This window comes from Scomber japonicus, chromosome 17 (genome assembly GCF_027409825.1).
Source record: "Scomber japonicus isolate fScoJap1 chromosome 17, fScoJap1.pri, whole genome shotgun sequence".
NCBI lineage: Eukaryota > Metazoa > Chordata > Actinopteri > Scombriformes > Scombridae > Scomber > Scomber japonicus.
Genome location: NC_070594.1, coordinates 29,195,887 through 29,218,023, shown reverse-complemented (window position 1 = coordinate 29,218,023; position 22,137 = coordinate 29,195,887). Strand labels below are relative to the sequence as shown.

Sequence of the window (22,137 nt, the reverse complement as noted above, 5' to 3'; positions counted from 1 at the left end):
TACTCAAACCAGGAGAGAGGTGGTGGGAACTGGAGCCGAAATGCCAACACACACACACACACACACACACACACACACACACACACACACACACACACACACACACACACACACACACATATGGAGAGTGATACTGTGGTTGTCACTGTGCGCTTCCCATGTTGTGAGAAGCCTCTCCACTTCCTCTGAGTCACTCAACAACAGACAGCCCAACATGTTCAGACCATCACATTCATAAACTTTATGTTAAATAGACTTCACAAATGCACTTTGCACAAAATCTCATAATCCTTTTACAAATCAAAGACTGCATGTGACTTAAAAACCATTGTAGCAGATTTAACTACAGACCTACACATCACAAGCATGATGCTCATTTTTAAGATTATATATTTGGTACAAATTGGGTCATCAGTGAAAGGTGGCACATACTGGACTAGCTTCTGATATTAAGAGTGGCGTCTTTATTAGGTTTATTAGGTTTGCATCAAATGCTAGTTTACTTATCATTTGATCAGATAGCTCCAGATCTAAATTAGGAATCTTTTCTAACGTCAGACTGTATTCATTTAGCTTGTTTCCGACATCGTCTAACTATCCCCTGTGTCTCCACTGATAGTGTAGGCCTGTAGTTAAATCTGCTACAATGGTTTAAAAGGTTGTTTCTTTAACAATTCGGTACTCACCCTAACCAAACTACTAACCCTAACCAAAAATCTATCATCAATCATTCAAATCTAATGAACGTACTTCCTTTTAAGTAAAACATTTGCAAAGCCATTTTTAAAGAATCAATCCCGCATGCTTGTTGCTTCCCCAAAACACATTGAACCATTGCGCTACTAGTGGACAAAAACTCCACAAAGTACTTTTGATTTAAGCCTTTAATTAGTCCTGCAGTCATCCTGATCTTCCTTCAGGAAATCAATTTAGTTGATAAAAGTCTGTGTTTAATCTCTGAATATTCCAGTTTCACCTTTTCTTGAAAAACATTACCATGAGGAATACATAAAATGTGCATATTTGTCAGTATTTGTCATATAAAAGTCTGGTTGGACATCACCTCAACTTTGCCTGAATTTGGATTTTCTGGTTGCAGAAACTTCCAAAATGACAGTGAAGGATAAAACAAAACTGCTAGGTTACTTCCAACATCCTTGGGATGTTTATCTCTGGCATGAGCTGTCACAAATATGTGAAAAATGTTTCCAGAATGGTGAGCAGAAGGTGACTTTACCTTATGCAGTGTTTGGCTGCATTATGACTGATTAAAGTGGATGCAAGCAGCACTCAAGCTAATTCCCACAAAACCGAGGAGCTTAGCTCAGATGCTCATATACCCCGGATTACCCCGACCAATAAAACACAAAGTGAAGAACAACACTGTGCTTATGTCTGATGTGCCTAGAATCTGTTGTCCTGTCTTTACTGGAGTGTATTCTCCACATCTATCCCTCTTCTTTCTGCATTGACAGAGAGAGAGAGAGAGAGGGAGGGAGGGAGGGAGGGAGGGAGAGGGAGAGAGTGAGAGAGAGAGAGAGAGAGAGAGAGAGAGAGTGAGAGAGTGAGACTATCCATACCCTGGTACTGTCATGACCCAACATGTAGGGATTCCCATTGATGTAATTAGATAAAGTCAGGAATAACCTGGATTCAGGGCGGATGGAGGCGCAGCAGGGCCATGCCTCTGATGATTACAGCAGCTCCTGTGGGGGTTTTCCCTCATCTACAATAATATATTCTCTCTGATAGCAAATGAATCCCTGTGGGATCCTCCGCACTGTAACAGCAGCAGAACATCCTCAAGATTAAATACAGAACAAGATGTGATGGGGTGATGGTGGTAAAAATCAGTGCAATCAGGCTGATCAGAAGACATTCAGATTCACCGCCAGCAGCCAAGCAGCCAAGCAGCCAAATGTTGGCAGACTGAAGCTGGTGGAGCTGGTATGATTTGTCCAGCACCGACGCTGGCAGGTAACCCGCCGTTCTTCTCTGTTCACAATCCATATGTGGTTTGTAAAACTGTGAAAGAGGCTGGTGGAGTTGATAATGACTTCATAGTGGCGGCAGGTGGATGAAAGGGGAGTCAATTTTACCGGTTAGCAAGTCAGCTGTTGTCTAAATGGAGTTAAACGGCTGTGGTGACACACACACACACACACACACACACACACACACACACACACACACACACACACACACACACACACGCGCCAACTGGTTTAAATATGGCCAAGTAACTAAGAGAGTAGAAGGTAAAGTTACACACATACACACATAGTTCACAGGGGGCAATGGTGATGCAACCTACAGGCAACATACCCTCATATTTTACATGCAGCCCAGTAAATCTGTTGAGAGGAAACTATAGAGGAACTTCAGCTGTCAGAGCTAAATGTCCCAATTTACGTTACATTGTTAAATTACTGCAGTGCAACAGTTAATTAATAGTTAAGGTGTGGAAGGGTCAGAGCAAAGTCTCATGTCAGTATAGTTGTCTCAAGGCTTCAATGTGGTGTTACTTATTGAGAACAGCCGCAACTCATATTCTTCCCATATAAAAATTCTTACACTGTGTTGTACTACAGCTGATGCTTTGCTTTAGAGCATCTTTGTACAGAGACATTTCCACTGTTACCTTTTAATGTCCCAAACATTTAAACTACCCTGCTGTTGATTTCCAGTGAGACTTTTGCTGTGTGAGCAAATTGTGATATAGAAATGTGAAATAAAGCAGTCACAGTCATTTGTCTTGTGCACTGTCTCATTTTTTCCTCATTACACCTGCTGATGAATTGGGGCTTACTTGCTGAATCCGTCCTAATTTGAGTAGAGAGACATCCTCAGCTCAGCTGTTCTAATGTCTACTCACACTGTTGTTGTAACTAAGTGTCTCTGCTGGGGATGATGAAAGTCTTTTAGTTTGGAGGCTTTTTGAACCCATTGACTATTATCCAAATTGTCATTGAAAGGACAATAGAGTTGTGAGTTATATAGTTTTGGGATTGCTGCTTAAATGAATGATGTTCAGTTCATGCATGTGACATACACCCTGAGCAGGAGATCATGACATTCCTAAATAATATGAACACAGACCTAAAATAACCCGTCTGGAGACATGTTGGTGTGTGTCTACATGCAGATGAATGACAGTGGGACAGTCAGCCTGGGGTTGGTCAGGGGGACACCTCTGAGTTTCTGTTTCCACCACAGCGTCATGCAGTAGCATTGCTCACCTTCATAGTGCTTGCATTACACTCACATTCCTGCACAGTGAGCACAGCTTCTCTCACTGCCAACACTCTACAACACACTTTCATTAAGAATTGTAAATACATGAGAAACCCTACTCATTATTTAAGATAGTAATAGTATCTGTTATGCTGTCATATCTAATGCCAATAGCACACAATCATACAAGGATGTCTACTTTAAGCTTCTTGTTGTGTTATGAATTGAATTTACTATATATTATAGCTGTTCAAATGTAAGTTTTTAAAGGATAAGTACACTCAATTTAATAACTTGGACATGTCAAATATTGTGGCACACTTGACCGGGCTGAAAAATATGGAGTGGATTAGAACTTCCTCAAAGCAGGAACATTGGCAAATTTGTTTGGTGACACTTTGAAAAAATGTCACTTTAACTGATATAGTTGAGCAAATTACAAACTTATAGTTAGGATACATACTTAAGTGGATTATAACCATCCATCCATCCATCCATCTTCTTGCCGCTTGTCCGGGGTCAGGTCGCGGGGGCAGCAGCCTAAGCAGGGAAGCCCAGACTTCCCTCTCCCCGGCCACGTCGTCCAGCTCTTCCAGGGGGACCCCGAGGCGTTCCCAGGCCAGCCGAGAGACATAGTCTTTCCAGCGTGTCCTGGGTCTTCCCCGGGGTCTCCTACCGGTGGGACGTGCCCTGAACACCTCACCAGGGAGGCGTCCGGGAGGCATCCTGATTAGATGCCCGAACCACCTCATCTGGCTCCTCTCGACGTGGAGGAGCAGCGGGTCTACTCCGAGCTCCCTCCGGATAACTGAGCTTCTCACCCTATCTCTAAGGGAGAGCCCAGCCACCCTACGGAGGAAGCTCATTTCGGCCGCTTGTACCCGCGATCTTGTTCTTTCGGTCACTACCCAAAGCTCATGACCATAGGTGAGGGTAGGAACGAAGATCGACTGGTAAATCGAGAGCTTCGCCTTTCGGCTCAGCTCTCTCTTCACCACGACAGATCTGTGCAGAGTCCGCATTACTGCAGACGCCGCACCGATCCGCCTGTCGATCTCCCGTTCCATCCTTCCCTCACTCGTGAACAAGACCCCGAGGTACTTGAACTCCTCCACTTGAGGCAGAATCTCATCCCCGACCCGAAGAGTGCACTCCACCCTTTTCCGGTTGAGGACCATGGCCTCGGATTTGGAGGTGCTGATTCTCATCCCGGCCGCTTCACACTCGGCTGCGAACCGATCCAGTGAGAGTTGGAGGTCACGGTCTGATGAAGCCAACAGGACCACATCATCTGCAAAAAGCAGTGACCCAATCCTGAGGTCACCAAACCGGACCCCCTCTACACCCTGGCTGCGCCTAGAAATCCTGTCCATAAAAATTATGAACAGGATCGGTGACAAAGGGCAGCCCTGGCGGAGTCCAACCCTCACTGGAAACAAGTCCGACTTATTGCCGGAAATGCGGACCAAGCTCTGACACCGGTCATACAGGGAACGGACGGCCCTTATCAGGGAGTCCGATACCCCATACTCCCGGAGAACCCCCCACAGGATCCCCCGAGGGACACGGTCGAATGCCTTCTCCAAGTCCACAAAACACATGTGGACTGGTTGGGCAAACTCCCATGCACCCTCAAAGATCCTGCAGAGGGTGTAGAGCTGGTCTACTGTTCCACGGCCCGGACGAAAACCACACTGCTCCTCCTGAATCCGAGATTCGACTATCCGACGGACCCTCCTCTCCAGCACCCCCGAATAGACCTTACCAGGGAGGCTGAGGAGTGTGATTCCCCTGTAATTGGAACACACCCTCCGGTCCCCCCTCTTAAAAAGGGGGACCACCACCCCAGTCTGCCAATCCAGGGGCACTGCCCCCGATGTCCACGCGATGCTGCAGAGTCGTGTCAACCATGACAGCCCCACAACATCCAGGGCCTTGAGGAACTCGGGCCGGATCTCATCCACCCCCGGGGCCCTGGATTATAACCTCCTATACAAAATCTAGTGTCAATTCCATAACTGTGATTAGGAACTAGTGACAAGAAGCATTTGAATATTGTTTTTTTTTACTCTCACATTGACTCCACACACTTCCTGCCTCTCATGGCTGAACCTAAAACAGCTTTCTCTTCCCTCCATGTCCCTCTTTGTCTTGCAGAGACACGTCACAGGATTCAAAGCTGTGAAAAGCCTCCTGCACCGTTTAACTGGCGTCTCACTTGCCTCCTGACAAGAGTTGCCGGGGAAACCGTTGCTATGGGAGCGTGGGTGGCGGCACAGCCTGAATCCCTGCACGCACATACACATGCATGCATACATACTCCTTCCTCTTTTTCAACAACTTACTATGACTGAGTTCAAGACACTCTGAGGGAGAGTCAGAGAGGATTTGGGGTAATATTGACAGAACCAAATGGCTTAATGTCAAAATGAAGAGCCCCAAAACAGCATAGGCAGGATGCAATAACATTAAAATAAGGATCTGCTCTCAGGATATGATGATCAAAAGGTTTGCAAAGGCACTTGATGCTCATTAATTCATTCAGTGTCATAATTAAGAGTGTATTTTTAAGCTGCTGATGAGATTATAAACAAGAAGTAAAGAAAAAGGCTAATTCTGCAGTGAATATAAACTTGGAGGATTTATCCAGCCAATCATTTAACCTTATCATCAACTAACAGAAGACTAAATTAGATCTTAGAAACCAAATGATAATGAAACTCAACCACATAGAAAAACATTATCCCCCCAAAAATAGACCAATGGCATATGGAAATGAAACACTTGATACAAGAAACTGTAACTAAACAGAAAGTGAGAATGCAGTGTGGTCAGTGTGAAATACAGCAGCAGGTCGAGCTGCAGCCTTGTTGGAGAGTTGTCTATACTGCAGTCACAGCCTGGAGACACTTTCCACACTGTGTTGTGAGCTGCCATCATCCCATTTCCACCATCATGTGAGCTGCCATCATCCCATTTCCACCATCAACCCACCACCTATCAACGTCATGAGAGTGTTGAATGTTTAACCAGCCAAGATCCTGACTGGCCTTTACTATTTCTATCATCCATTACAGTTCTGTCATCTATGAATGTCTGTTTCCAGTTTCATTCATTTTATTTTCAAAGTAACGCATATGATCCAGAGAGTCCTGCACACTGTTTGTCATTTGCACTAAATTGGGCAAGGTTAGTCCTAAAGACCGTGTAAAGTGAATTCAGACATTTTCTTCTAAACACATTAAATAGGTCATAAATGTATTTCTAAAAAAGGTGTAAAAAGCATTTAAACCATTTAGATTTGAATTGTGGAGCTAGGCTTCACAAACTGTGTTTAAAGATTTCTGTGTTCAGGATTTAGCGGGTCTGACAATCACCGTTGCGTTAGCATAAACCCACCCCTGCTGCTGTAGAGGTATAAACAGGGGAGACTGGGGACAGTTGCAACAGGGGACGGTTGCAACAGGTCTTATTTCTCCAATCAGAAGCATGCTAGAGTGATGACACTCACACTTCACATGCTCCGTTAGATCCTCTGCCCACCAAGAAGAGAGAAGCCATATTGAGTATCTGGTCCTGCTTTTATCAAGAAAAGTTGTTTTGGAGGTATGAAAGTAGCTATTTTCATGAGCTGTATTTCTGTCATATTGTCCTGACCTTTTGTATGAGTGAATCCAAACTTACCTAGTTTGAATCATTGTTTTGTTGACTATTCAGTGACATGGTTAGCATGTGTCAATGTCAGCGTGGCTGGCTAGCACATGATGTTTTGTCATGATTGATACCATGGGGACAGTTGCAACAGAACTGGCAATTATATAATAAGACAATGAGAGACTAATGCTATTGATTAAACAAAATAATTCCTCAAATATCTAGTTGAGCAAAAATGAGAAATTATTGTTCTGTTGTTCTATGGGACAAACTAGCCACATAAATGTTCCTGTGAAAACAGGAGGAAAGTAAATTTATTTGTTGTCCTATAGTAAATAAATAAGTAGAAATTGTATTCTGTTTGTTTTCAGTATGCCAAGAGTGACGAAGAGAGCCACTAACAGAGGGGTTCCTCTCAATATATTGCAAGAGATGAGGGCAAATCAGTCAGGGCAGTAGCCAAGGCCTTCGACACATGCCACACCACATTATTCAGGTTCCACAAAAAAAGAGAGACTTGCAAGTGGGACATCAAATAAGATACCGCTTGAAGGGTACTGCACCAGCAAAAAAGTATTCTCAGAGGACCAAGCAAATTATTCCATTCTTCTTGTCTCACACTGAAATATTGAGTTTTAATAGCTTCAGTAGCATCTGCACATTGACACATGGTAGGCTTATGATAAATATTACTAAATAAATAATAATTAATTAGTTAAATTTAATGTGTTTTTAATATGTTGCAACAGTCCCTGATCCGTGTTGCAACTGTCCCCATGTTTGGGGTCAGCTGCAACATCTGAATGTTTCTATTCAAATCAATATTGTGATTGATATGTTGTAACCATCTTTAAATGGTATGGGTAATTAGCAGACATGTGTAAGTTTAATATGTAAAGGTTTGGTGGGCCTAGTCCAAATAGTCTCTGAGTAACTGAGAGTAATGTAAAAATTGTTGCAACTGTCCCCAGTCTTCCCTACATTCAGCGCACACTACTACTACAGTCTACAGTTAGCCAGTTAGCTGAGTTAGTCGCCGAGCTAGCTGCGGAGTTAGCAGCCAAGCTAGAAGCCGAGTTAGCAGCAGAAAGCTAATTTCAGTTCAATTTTTAATCATTCAAATTTGGCAGGGTGGTTAACAACACACTTTTCTGTGGTATGTCAAACTCAGAACACATATTTATTCTTACTTTACACGGACTTAAAGTTCATCAAAAGAATTTCAACAGATGAAAGTTAGAGTACCAAAAATAAAAGGTGACAAAAAGGAACACAGGACATATCATATCAATACCAACATCCCCATTGGCTATTCCAGTCAAGCTCAACTTCACGTTGACAGAGGAAGTTCTAACTTTTTCACAGAAGATATTTTGACGTGTCGATATTTTGACTGATATGAAGCACACATTTAGCTGCTTCAGTCTCAGGGTCCTGGTATTACACATTCTGGTTCACCGTCCCACTATAATGGTTTATGGGGACACTTGAATAAAACAGAACCATTGTTAAATGTTATTAGTAACAGCTGTTCTCCTACTAGATAAAAATGACTTAATACAATACACTGTCATTCAGTTGCATGGCTCATTTAATTCAGTGCGATAATGTTTTTTTAGAAATGAACTATCACAGTGATTGTAATATAGTCTTCAGTTGTAGATGCATTTATTTTTCCTTGGGGCTTGGGCTTTGCCACTTTGCCACAAGTGACAACTGTGCTAAATCTCCAGGGACATTGAAGCTTGGCAAACTCTGTTAGCCAGTTGGACTCAGCGGCTCACCTGATTGGCTCAGAGAACCAGGAAATGTCGTCTGAATGGATAGAAGCCTAGATGGACCATATGGACGTATTCTAGTGAGGATCAAGTCCAAGTGTGCGATATATACACACACACACACACACACACACACACTCCATGTGTCGTGTGTCCCACTAACATAAGACCTCAACCTTGTTATCAAAGCCAAGTAAGCATATTGGTTTTAGAGGTGTTCATATCCACAATTGTGACTCTCGTTTAAGAATATCTGCAGATGTCAGCACGTTTCTAACAGAGTGCATGTTGCCATTAGCAGCTGCTGCCTTTGTCATCTTTGTACCAGCAGCTAAATGGTAACAGCTGACAGAGATGGAACACACACACACACACACACTCACATCCTTTCCTTTCTTTACCATTTCTACATACTTGCTTTCATTCAAGGCGATGTAACACATTCCCTTTCTCTCTCTTAAACGCGCTCGCACGCCCCGACACACACTCCCTCGCTCCCACGCGCCGCGCAGCTATTTATACCGCAGCCTATTATTTCCAGCTCATGTCTTTTTAATCTGAGGGTAGCGCCCTGCATTTCTGAACAGGTGGTTTATCCACACTCTTCAACTCCCCCTCCCCCCCCCCCCTCCCCTCCCCCGCCTCAGCCGTCGATGAATCCGCTCATAAATGCAATGAATATTTCCATCAATCACTCAATCATCCTCCAAGCATTGTGGCCATGGCTCAGCTTCTTCTTCATCCACCCATGTCCCCCCATGAAAAGGAGGATTATAGAAGGAAATGGAGGAGGAAGAGGATGAATAAAGAGGTGGAGGACAGACTGAGAGAAAGAAAAGGAGGATCATATTTTCCTACTGTCATGTGATCCTGTGGAAAAACCAATTCCAGAGGCATTTAAAATTTTCCAGCCTTTCAACAGATGAATAATCTCAATGTTTACTCCTCACGGGGGAGAGGAGGCCCACAAGTGAGCAAGAAGAGGCACACACGCACACACACACACACACACACACACACACACACACACACACACACACACACACACACACACACACACACACACACACACACACACACACACACACACACGTTGTGTGTTAAAGGAAAGAGTGCATTTGATTGAACATGTGTGGTGACTGAGTAAACAATCATGCATATCACAGATTCTTTACTCTCTTCCTTTGTCTCCATTTCAGGCTGCATGGCTCAGTATGACACACATTCCTGGAAGCATTGCAACAAAATGAAGTAAGACAGCTAAAACATTAGCTGCCATGTTGATAAGAGTCTGACATCGTGGTCAAAAGGCCAGTTTAGACTTTGTAAAACAGAAAGACGCATATTTTAGGCTGTTTGGATTGTGGCATCTTACGCTGTAGACCATGAAAAATAAGTTTTTTACACTTTAATGTATTTAAACATGAATGTATTGAAAATGTGTAAGTGACCATTGGTTGGACAGATGGATAGATGTGTATCTAAACATCATATCCCGGTAGCAGAAACTTGGGTAAGTCCTTATTCTGGTTTTGGGAAACCTGACCATGTTTTCTGAAGTGAATGGCTTGACTAGAGTGTTCAAACATTTGATTCCGGTCCTTTGTTGAATGTCATAGCCCTCCCTCTCTCCCCATGCTTCCTGTCTGTATCCCTGCTGTCACTGCCAAATCACACTGGAGGGGTACATGAGAGCCAGAAACTAAAGCTGGTTTCTCCTCACACTTTTGATGTAAATTGATCTGTACAGAAATGTCAAGAGACCAGCTGAGATACTGATGTAGAAGACATGCAATGTAATACAAAATCTGGACACGAAAAACCACTCACCACAAGCTTCTTTCATGATTTACAAATGATGGAAAGGTGCGGTGCTTTGGGTTACTCTCAACAACCATACTGAGTAGGGGGTTTACAGTCTATCATGCAGCCTGAGGCATGCACAGTAGACCTTTGCAGACTATTTGCCAGAGACTTCTTATCAATTGTGTCAGCTAATAGCTAGCATGCTAAAGAAAAGAGAGACATGTTCTGCTTAGTCGTATCTAGCTGTCAATCAAGCTAGCTAAGCATTTGCAGCAAGATTGCTAGGTATAACAAAGATATTTGCCAGATTGTTGGTGAAGTCACAGCTATGCTGTTTAAAGACTGTGTAAAGTGAATTCAGACATTTTCTTCTGGATTTAGTGGACGGGTCTGAAAATAGCATAAACCCGCCCCTGCTGCTGTAGAGGTATAAATACATTCAGCACACACTACTACTACTACAATCTACAGTTAGCCAGTTAGCTGAGTTAGCCGCCGGGCTAGCAGCTGAGTTAGCAGCAGAAAACTCTCAGACGTAGCGTCCCATGTTTCGGGTAGAGGTGGTGACTTTGATTGACAGGTGACACTTGGTAGGGGGCGGGGTGTCAGCGAACTTGGCGGGCACTCCCACAGTGTTTGGTAGCAGAGAAAAAGGAGTTTTACACAACTTTGAAGCCTAATTTCATATATTTGGCGATTTTTTTAATCATTCAAATTTGGCAGGGTGGTTAACAACACACTTTTCTGTGGTATGTCAAACTCAGAACTCATATTTGTTCTTACTTTACACAAACTTTAAATGATGAAGGACACAACATTGGTCGATGCCTTTATATAGGTCTGAAAATCCCAAGTGCTAGCAACTCAGGGCTGGAGTAATGGAATATGTGCTTCTGTGGATACGTGAGGAGGCATATTATGAAAACATGAATGCTGCAAAAGAGAACATGGACACTGTGAAATGGCTCCATGATTAGATGTGAAACAGCTGTTCAAAAATAAGCTGAAAATGTTTGTTGGCCCAACAGATTATCCAACAAGCTAACAAGTTTAAAGCATGTTAGCTTTCCTTTTAAAGAAGCAGAAGGCTTGATATGAGAGTGTGCTGCCAAATCATTTCTACACCACTCATCTCCCTCTTCGCTTCTTTCATCCCGCTCCCGCTATACTCTACACCCCCCGGTGGGCCGGTCAATAATGGGCCGGTGGCTTCCGTTTTTTAAATTTTTTTTTATTTGTTTATTTAGTTTTTGCTGCGCCTTGCCATGGTTACTCTCCTGGCCCAGAGCAGAGACATGCACCGGCCCACAGAGCTCCGCTGCAGCCTGCAGACACAGCAGAGGCCCATTGGCTTGTCTGTCTAAAGAATACCTGGCCCAGTGACCCTATGATAGGCTACAGAGGCCCATGAATCCCACCCACGCTGGTTCTTCACCCCCCCCCCCCAACCCCCCCTCGTCCAATCACCTTTGATGACAAGCAATCGGATGAGAGATAGTGAGAGATACTACTACAACAAAATGGACAATGCGGCTAAAAAGCGAAAAGGCGGAGCGGAAAAACAAAGAGATAAAAAAAAAGAAAAGCTCTAGCAACCGACGCTGCTACGAGCAAAAAAAAATTTCAGAAATGTTTGCTGCGGGGGCCAGCGTGGCCGGTGGTTTGAGCATGTAGATCTGCTACTTTCACAATTTTTGATCATTTCTACCTATAATGACATCCACCAAATCAGGTCACCAGAGTTAAAGTGTTGTAAGTGTCAATATGCACCGTTCTTTGTGCCTATACTCTAATATGTTCATGATGGACATTGATCTAACACCATAACACATATGTAGTCTATGATGCTTTACATATTTTTTTCAGTCAGTGTTTATGGTTTATTGCTCGTTCAACAGTTTCACATTATACAGTTAAAACGTATTAAAAGTTCAAGCCTATTCAAGTCTCCAGAATATAAGGGATATTGTTCAGTATACTACTGTTATTAAGGGCTTGTGTGTTTAAATGTACATCAACGTGAGTTGGCACAGTATCTGAGCATGGATTGTCGTGGGCCGGTCTGGACCAAAAAATCCAGAGCCGAATTTTTGTCCCAGTCCAGGCCTGCTGATCAGTCACAGAAATGCTGCACTGCTGTATATAACAGTCAGATATTACAGCATAGTGTTAACTGTCTTATCTTTCAGTGCAGTGATGGTGCTGTAAACAGTAGAAATACAAGGCCATCCATCATCAAAGTGCACTTGCATGCATGAGACTGGCCAACGCAGCATCTTGCTTGATGATGTCACATTGCCTCGCAGCAGAAGTTGAGCCAGATTCAACTTTGTGTTTGCTGCAGTCACGTTGAGTCAATACACAACTCCCATTCAAATGAATGAGAGGGCTGCCTTTTATTCACACAGACCTGATGACTCATACTGGAAACAGATTATGAAGGCATCTCTTAGTGGTCAGTATGAACAGCAGGAAAGATTACAGCGAGAAATAACTGTTTCAGTGCACATATGGTTACCTGACTGTTGTTTTAAGATCAACTTAAAAAACTGTAAAAACCTCCTTTAAATAATTGGTGATTATTCTATAGACTTATTTCTATCCATTTACGTATGCATCCAACTGTATTTTACCCTTAATAGTGCAATTTCAGGATACTGTTTACTATATTGTTTATACTAGGTGAAAATCAGATATCGGATAAAATGTGATATTTGGTATCTTATTGCTCCCCCATGTGTGTCCACAGCAGTTTCAGTGCTTCTTGTCATAGATTCTCCAAGTTTGTGGAAGTTTTCTTGGAGGAAGAACACCAGTCTTCCAAAAGATATTCTCTTATTTGGTGTTTGGACGATGGTGTTTTTTGTCTAATATGTCGCTGCCATAACTAGGTGTTAAGAATAGTTTGAAATCTTGATATGATTAAGTGATTCAAATGATTTTTATGTTCATCAAATCATTCAGTGAGCTCTCATGTCTTGTGTGGAAGATTAATGATTTTAGCTGGTCCCTGTAATTGGTCTCCTGTGTGTGTGTGTGTGTGTGTGTGTGTGTGTGTGTGTGTGGTAGACACTGATGTTTTGGGACAGTGTGAAGCAGCTGCCCTTCATCTGAACTGTTGAGCCAAGCACTTGTCATTGTTTAGCTCATGTAACTGATACTAAAGTTAGCTATTTATGTGTGTGTGTGGTCACGTATTGGGATCGGGTGTGGGTGAATATAAAAAAACGAATACTCATTGACCCCCTCTGCCCCACTGATGACGTAGCACCTGCTGTAAATGTGTCACTGTGTGTAAGCGTGTCCAAACAGTCCAGTGTGTGCGTATGTGTGTGTGTGTGTGTGTGTAGGGAATCCATTCTAATTAGATCCTCCAACAATCATTTTGGTGAACGGGTCATAAACCAACAGCTGGTCTCTATTAATCCAGCTCTCTGTGTGTGTGTGTGTGTGTGTGTGTGTGTGTGTGTGTGTGTGTGTGTGTGTGTGTGTGTGTGTGTGTGTGTGTGTGTGTGTGTGTGTGTGTGTGTGTTTATAGCTGTTCCAGAGCTTCATTATTACCTGAAGGAGAGAGTGGCCTTGTAAGGGAAAAAAAACAAGTGTGAGTGTGCAGGCTTTTTGTCTGCATGAGTCTGTGTGAACTATTTATTAGTGTATTCATTAAGAAAAACAATGGAAGTGTAAGAAGAGGGGAGAGATGGAAGAAACAATGGTGCCTGACAAGATAAGCAGACATTTAAATGAAAGTATCTACATGTTTAGTGATTTTTTTGAGTGGTCCTTACCTTCTCTGCAGGTCCATCTCTTCTTGTGTGGGGCCATTCTGAACCTGGGGGCCCTGTCTGGGCAATGTGGGACCTGTGGAGGGCGACACACCCACAGAGAGCTCCAGTTAGATACTCTGTTTACATCCTCATCCTGACTGACACACCTCCAGCTACGTTTTAACAGTCAACGTTCCTCACAGAAGAAATGTACAAATGTTCATGTAGCTTATTTAAAATCTTTACAGCCGCTTTATCTTTTATAACAAATACTGCTCCATGCACGCTAGGCATGATTTATTTTGCTGTTGTCAGGAAATACTACCTTCATATCAGATATTCAAACATTACATAAAAATAAATAGTTAAATCTAGCTAATCTCATGTCTCTTCTGATCTATTCTTGTGTCATATATGTGATTGTTGTGAATGAATTGTGTGTTTTATGCCACCACATGACAACCATGTTATGCTGCCATTTTGGCCAGGTCTATGATGTAATCTATTAAATAAAAAATAAACTCCTTTTTCTATATTTCTATGTTTCAAAACATACAAAATAGATTCACACTGTACTAATTCACATTTGATTGTGGTACAGTATGGCTCCATCAGTAGCAGAGAGGTGTATTCAGCTCAGAGAAGAAGCATTATTATTTTTTGCAGTCACTTTCCTTTAGTAACAGTGGAGACATCCCATTCAAAACATTTGTAAGCATTAGCAGTTAAGAGCCTTGCAGTAGCTCATGCAGGCACTGAAGTTGTTATGCAGTCACATGTTTAATGTAAGGTCCAAATATATTTGACTCTAACACTAAGTGGGCAATATAATCTGATTTGGCACTCAGTGCAGCTGCACACACCACTGCCTGGCCTGATACACTGCAGCTCCACAGCCCGCTCCTGCATTTGCATTTAGATTTATGGGAATATGTTTGCTTTATGTGTTCATGTTCATTCAGATAGTATGTATCTCAGATTGTGCCTCAGGCCAGTGAGAGCTATGGGACGCTCTGTGTCAAGTTAGCTAAAGATTTGTTCCTGGAGCAATACAGGAGCAGAGCTACAACACCAAGCTCCAAATCAAGAAGTGATTTTTTTTTTTTTTTTAAAGTATATTTTTTCGGGCTTTTTATGCCTTTAATGTACAGGACAGTGGAGATAGAGAGAGGGGGAATGACACGCAGGATAAGACCACTCGGCTCGCGATTCGAACCGGGGTCACCTGCAACGTGGGCTATAGCCTCGACACATGGGGCGGGTGCTCTACCCGCTGAGCTATGCTCAACCCCCACAAGAACTGATTTTAATGTCCTGACAGAACTTATTCATAAAACTACTCTGACCAAGTCATTGATGCATCAACATATAGGTAGCATTTCTGTTTGTTCTGCTTTCTTTTATGTTCATTGTGTAATGACAAGTTGTTTATTTATTCTATAATTAAATGTTTCCTGGTTGAAATCATTGTGTTAATGTATTAAGGCAAAGGTCCAGTTAAGTTGTTTATGTCAAACACAGATGTATTTGAGAAGTTGCTTTTATTTTGCTAAATGGATAGAACAATGTTGGTGGTGCAGGTTTTGGTGGTACAGTAGACTGAAGACACTTATAGAGACATGATGGACTCATAATGTTGCCTGAGTGTCCATCTGATTCTCATAGCAAGCAGTTAGAACAGCCAACATCACAGCTTATATCAACCTGTGAGTGTGTCAAATCTGAGCAGTTGCTTTTGAAGTGAATCAATTACAAATATTAATATAGTTTACCCCCCCCCCCCCCCCCCAAAAAAAAATTCAACTAGGAGCAAGTTTGTTGAAAAAGTACAAATTAAAAAGCAGAGTCCCACACACTCACACTACCTCAGTAGAACAAGAGGCATCCTGACATCACTGTCTTTTCTGCATAACTTGAACAGGGCCAGATGGACCAACATGATTCTCTTTCTCCCAAACAAGCACACAAATATATACAACACATCAACCAGAGGCTTCTGGATGTGGATGCAGCTGAAAGGGAAGCAGCTTTCACTGCAATAAGCATTCAGCCTGGTGTGCAGCGTCTGTAGAGACGGACAGTCACAGTCACAGAGAGATAAAACGGGGGGAATCTGGGCTGCAGCCAGACCCAACACTGATTCTGAATACCAACGTGCTCAGACACATTGCCCCCACTTAACACTGTTATTGGTAATGGCATTAGCTACTGTTTCACATGCACTCTGTTGTTTCTTTATTGAGTTAAAAGAAATTCAACCTCAGTGGGAACTAATTTATGCCATCAGTAATGAGCACCAAAAAAGTCAGATTGTGCAGACTTTTCCAAAACTACAAAAGACTGATGCCTACATTACCCAATGCAACTCAAGTCAATCCACTGTACAATTTTGCTCGTGTTGTGATAGAAGTTATCTAACGAAGCCTGGACCTAGCCCACTAACTCCACACATCCACATCCACAGCTTCCTCTGAAGACACAAAAAACATAACTTTAGCTCACATATGCAGTAGTACTCCCCAATAAGTGAGTTACACATGAAAACAGTGATTTGTCCAAAGAAATATTGTGCTGCAGTAAGTATGTAGGAAAAATGAATTCCTGAAAGCAGTGTGACTGTCCAGACAGATGTAAGAAGATGAAAAGATGAACACAAATTCATCTTGAATGGAAACAGGAACAATGGTGGGGAACAATGAAGGTGGCTGATGCATGAGTCAGCTTAGTGGTATCAAGACAATCAGAGTTGTTTCTTACATGATGAGACAAGAGTGTGAACTACATTTCAATGGTAGGCTGTTGTTTTCTTTGGCAATAATGACTTGAAACTTTCCCTTGTGTTGCTGTAGTCTTTATTCCTAACAGATATTTTCTCCCAGTGTTATTGTGTGATGTGGATCATTGGCAGGGAGAAACCAGCAAGAGCCAAAAATGTGTGCCAGTGACAGAAAAAGGCTGAGTCAGCAAAGAATGGTCTGTCAGTGTTGATGGTAAACTAAATCAGTCTGTGGTTCCAATATTTATGCAACCTTTTTTTTTTAACCATTGAGGGAATGTGTGGATCAATGGAGTGTTCAGAAGGTACAAAATAAACACTAAGATAGACAAACAGGTACACACACACACTTGGCACAGAAAAATGGCAAGTGCTTTTGCATCTCTATATGTGATTTTTGAGAATACATCATAAGCAAAATGTATATTTTAATGTGTATAGTAATGTGTAATGGTTATCAGCGAACGCACCCGTAAAAAACAGGGACAGTCTGATTGGTCAATACTAGCTGGCCTTCTATTGGTTGACAGCTTTGATCCACAAATATCCGAGAGCAGAGCAGAGATCCGCGAGCACAAGTTCCCTGAGCGCGAGAGGAAGCACTCGAGTAACTGAGTGTGAGGACACACTGTGAGCATGCGCAGAGCAAATTTGAGTGCGAGAGCAGAGTTTTAAGAGAAAATATCACAAAATCTGAGCATGAAATCAATAAATACTGCTCTCAAATCCATTTAATATGCTCTTGAATTAAGACAGGGAATAAACTCCATATTTTTGCTTTTTAACTGTTCATATAAAATAACCAAAGACAACACCTTAGACTGTGACCTTCTATGGGCCATTTGTCCTATTTGTGTTCTTCCTATTTGTCCTTTTTATAGCCTAAACAATCAATCTAGAAAAGTAATACATATATTAACTGTTTCCCAGCCTTTTTGGCTTGTGACCCCTTAGAACAAATCAATGTGTACTGTTTGCTGTCTTGTGAATGAGTAGCAGTCATTTTCAAAGGCCTGAAGAGGTAAAGCGTCCAGTATTTTACAAGAAAATAGCAACAAAAATAATCAGCTATAAAAGAAATATGTTTTACCTTATTTTAATCCTTGAATTACTTTGTGAGCCTGCAGATGTATCTCAGGACTAAATAGTGAAACCGCTGCGGTGTGAAATACAGAAAATAAAGACACTGATGTGCAGAATAAGGCACATGCCCATGAAGCACAGAATTACCATTTCTACGTCCCGCTCTCTATCTGCCGTGATTATTCAAATAATCTCATTTTATTACCATCTTGATGGTTTCTTTCTTGTATCAGCCTAACTGAAATACTGTTGAATCAAACTGAGTCCACAGGCAGTCTATATCTCCAGAATAAGAGTGTAATTGCTGACACGCTCTCTCGTCTCTATCTTCCGCTGCCTGTGGGTGTAATTGTGTTACTGTCTGCTCTAATAGAGCTCATGTGCTAATGACAGAACACAGACAGCGATGTAGCAGGGCCGCTGCCTAGAGAGATGCTCAGGAGAAAAGTCTTAAGATGGGAACAGATCAGGAGGCCCGGCATCAATTTAAGATTCATTATTGAACCAAACTTTTTATTACTCTATTTTTATGATTAAACAACATAAGGGACTGTGGGTTTATGGTGCCTCTAAATGTAAAAGTCTTAACTCCTTACAGTAGGTGCCTTCTCCAAACAGACATTCAGTAATTTTCTCCTCCTCATCTTGAGAGATTTGAATCAATTCCAAGACTTAAAGACAACTGCACTTAGGCTTGGCCTGCTGCCAAAAACACTATCAGTCACAATACCAGGAAAGAGAGAAAAAAGACGAGACAGAGACGGGGCAAGAGAGACAGAACAAAGTGAAGCTAAAGAGAGGTAGCCAACTGTTCACAGACAAAAATACACAGAAAGGAGAAAAGAAAAGATCACTACCTGGTACTAAAATACACCTGAGGGAAGCAGGGCGTTTGCAGCACCCCTTAAGAACACTATCTATGACCAACTCTTTCTTCTACAACTGCTAATAAAGACACACATACAGTTAAACAACTCTGGACCTCCATGATGTACCTACATGAAGTCAGCGTAGGCCTCCTCTGGCAACAAACGTAGCGCCACAGTCCGTGGGGGGCCACATCTGACCCGTTGCCAGGTCTCAGTGCAACCACCACCCTGCTGCCAGCTGCCCCCACCGGCCCAGCACTCATGGTACAATCCTCAGAGCTCACATACAAAACCATAGCTGAGCTTTCAATTTCCTGTGACTCAGCTCTGCATCATCCACAACCGCTGCCGCCGGTTTGTAAAGCTCACAAAGTTGCACACAAGTAAAAGATAAACATAATATTTCTTAGTTAAATATGAAGTTTTCTTCTTGCAGTTGCTGGGTCTTTATCCTGTGTGATGTGATGCCTCCATCTCCTGATGTGGTACACCTTTAAAGATGACGCTGACAATGCCGGGCGTGGTTGTTCTTTGTGCTGCTTTCTTCTTTGATAGATTATAATTCATGGAAACAAAAGGGAAGAGAGGAGGGAGAGGGATGGAGAGGGAGAGGGTGGGATGAACATAAGAGTGGGAGGGAGGGAGGGAGAGAGAGAGAGAGAGAGAGAGAGAGAGAGAGTGAGAGAGAGAGAGAGTGAGAGAGAGAGAGAGAGAGAGAGAGAGAGAGAGAGAGAGAGAGAGAGAGAGAGAGAGAGAGACAGAGAGAGACAGAGAGACAGAGAGCTGGAGATTAAGACATAGCTCAATGAAAAGAGGATGACAGTCTGACAGAGGTGAAGAATTAGGAGGAAACCTGACGAGACACATAAGAAAGAAAAAGAGACAGAAAGAGAGATAGAGAGAGCTTAGTAGAGGATGTGGTAGGACTCTACCTGACGGACTGGTCGGCCAGTTTGTGCTTCCTGGACCCAATCTATTATTTATACGCTGGATACAGAGAAGGAGACACCGCTGCTGGCCTCAATATCATTACTAGCATGTGTGGAAGTAGATGGATGGAGCACAGGGTAAAGCAACTAAAACTCATAAGATTCATACAGATGTCTTTTGCCTCAATTATTCATTTAGATGACAGGAAGAAGCATCAAAATGTCACTTCACCTGAATTACAAGGCAGGACATTGTTTCTTCATGTTTCAATGCTGTGAGGTAGTTGTGTGTGTACATCCAATCCCTTGTTTAGGCCAGAGGCAGGACAATAAGTTCAATGAAGTTCAATAGATACTGGCTTTTGGGGGAAATGGCAATGTTTTACCCTGTCCTCAACAGGTGAGGTGAGAAATTACAATTCTTGATAGGACGCAATACATAACCAAGATACAATGTACAATCAACCCCTGAAAGAAATCTGAATCATTTTAAAATGATTTGTTGTAATAATAATTGTAATAAAAGATCCAGTAGGGATCCAGTCAAGACATTCAACACCACAAATGAAATTCCATAAATTTCCACTGACAGATATCTCAAAACCTGGACAAATAAAACTAAAACTATCGAGTGCTTGTGTGGGCATAGTCCTACAGGTAGCAAGAAGGTTAAATATGGGTTGAGAGGTTCAGTCCAGTGATTAGTATATTGACAGAAAAGATAATGATAATCAAATAATAATAAAAATTCCATTGCTTCAATATGAGCATTTGCTGCTTTTCTATTTTGGACTTATGTAACTGATAAAAGTAACTTCCCCCAGCTTTCCTAATAATTTATAGTAAAAACTATCATTTGACTAATCAAGAAAATAGATTGGCAGATTAATGAATAATTAAAGTAGTAGTCTTACATATATTCACCATTCTGTATGATCAATATGTGACAGCAGGTGGATGAAGACCCGACTTATTAAAAAAGGAATAATGCAAAACCAAGAGGAGAAAAGGTAGATGGTGAAAAAGATGAAGTATGCACCGATGGGATGAATGAGTGAGTGAAATGTGTGAAAGGAGGGTTAAAGGACAGGGTCATTCTCATCCACCCATCCATTGTACCAGCAGAGAAACAACCAGTCATCACGCCTGCCATCCATCTATGTTTGTAGTGAGGAGGTCAAGGTGTTTGTCTGAGTGTGTGTCTGCGCTGGATGAACATGTGTTGAGAGCATTCCTATACACACCATGTCCATCCATCATCCAGCTGGAGACAAACAGACTAAAAAGCACACAGGGGTTATAAATAATTTATGAACTTCATCTTCTCGTTTTGCTGAACATTTTGAGCTGAAGCGGCTGACAGTATCATGAGTGCGTACATTTTTAGCATGTGTGGCTCTGGTGGAAATGGCACCTAGTAACATACGCTCTGCAGTCACACATAGAGAGTGACTCCTGTGGAAAAATGCAAAGGAAATTCCAACTGTCTTCACTCTGTCAAAGCTGACCTGGCTGGAAAATAAATTGTCCAGGTTTATTTAGACTGGTGAGCAAAAGCTCTATAGCTGGATTACAGCGTTAGCTTCCACATATCATATGTAACTTATGATGTCATGGACTCAGAAGCTTGTTGCCGGGTAAAAATGACACGCACAGTCTACAGCTCCTACGTGTGATTGGCTACCAACAGGAGAGGAAAAAAAGCCAAAAAAAATTTGCTAAAAAGTCCTCTGCTTTATCATAAAACTACTGAGCCTTTTTTTAAAAATTTAACTATTTATTGGCACATCATATCATGTAAAAATCTAAAACACAGTGATTCAGCTGTAGGCCAGGGTTATGGTTAGGGTTAGGGTCAGGGTCATACAAGTGCTTTTGTAGCAGAGTTTGGGAATGTTCCTGCCTGATGGGTCTTTTGCTGCTTGATCTTCCTTTCCTGATTCCTGCTGACCAAAGTGCTTCCAGTAGAAGGGGGAGGTGAAAAACGTCTACGAGATCCATCAATAAGCATTATTTTTAAAAGGTCAAGGGAAATGAGCTTCCTGGCACACACAGACCTACCTAGAATCTATCTGGCTTCCAGCTCTCCCTGTCAATTGTTATCTCCTTAACTCTGTTCAGCTTCTTGTCCATGACCTTGTTACTTTAAAACAAGTTTACTGGGCGTCCATGTCCAGCGTCTCCTCCATGTTTCCTGTCTTGTCAGAGAGTCCCAGTTAACTTTCAAAAAAAGGCTAAATGCCA

General features: G+C 42.2%; 1 protein-coding gene across 3 annotated transcripts in view; it reads right to left on the bottom strand.

Annotated features, from left to right (window-relative positions):
• enah (ENAH actin regulator) overlaps window positions 1-22,137 on the bottom strand; it is a 69,213-nt gene that overhangs the window by 23,889 nt on the left and 23,187 nt on the right. For all 3 annotated transcript variants that reach the window (XM_053336882.1, XM_053336880.1, XM_053336881.1), the window contains exon 3: window positions 14,258-14,330. In XM_053336882.1, coding sequence (XP_053192857.1) covers window positions 14,258-14,330 — 73 coding nt within the window. The remainder of the gene's footprint in view (window positions 1-14,257; window positions 14,331-22,137) is intronic.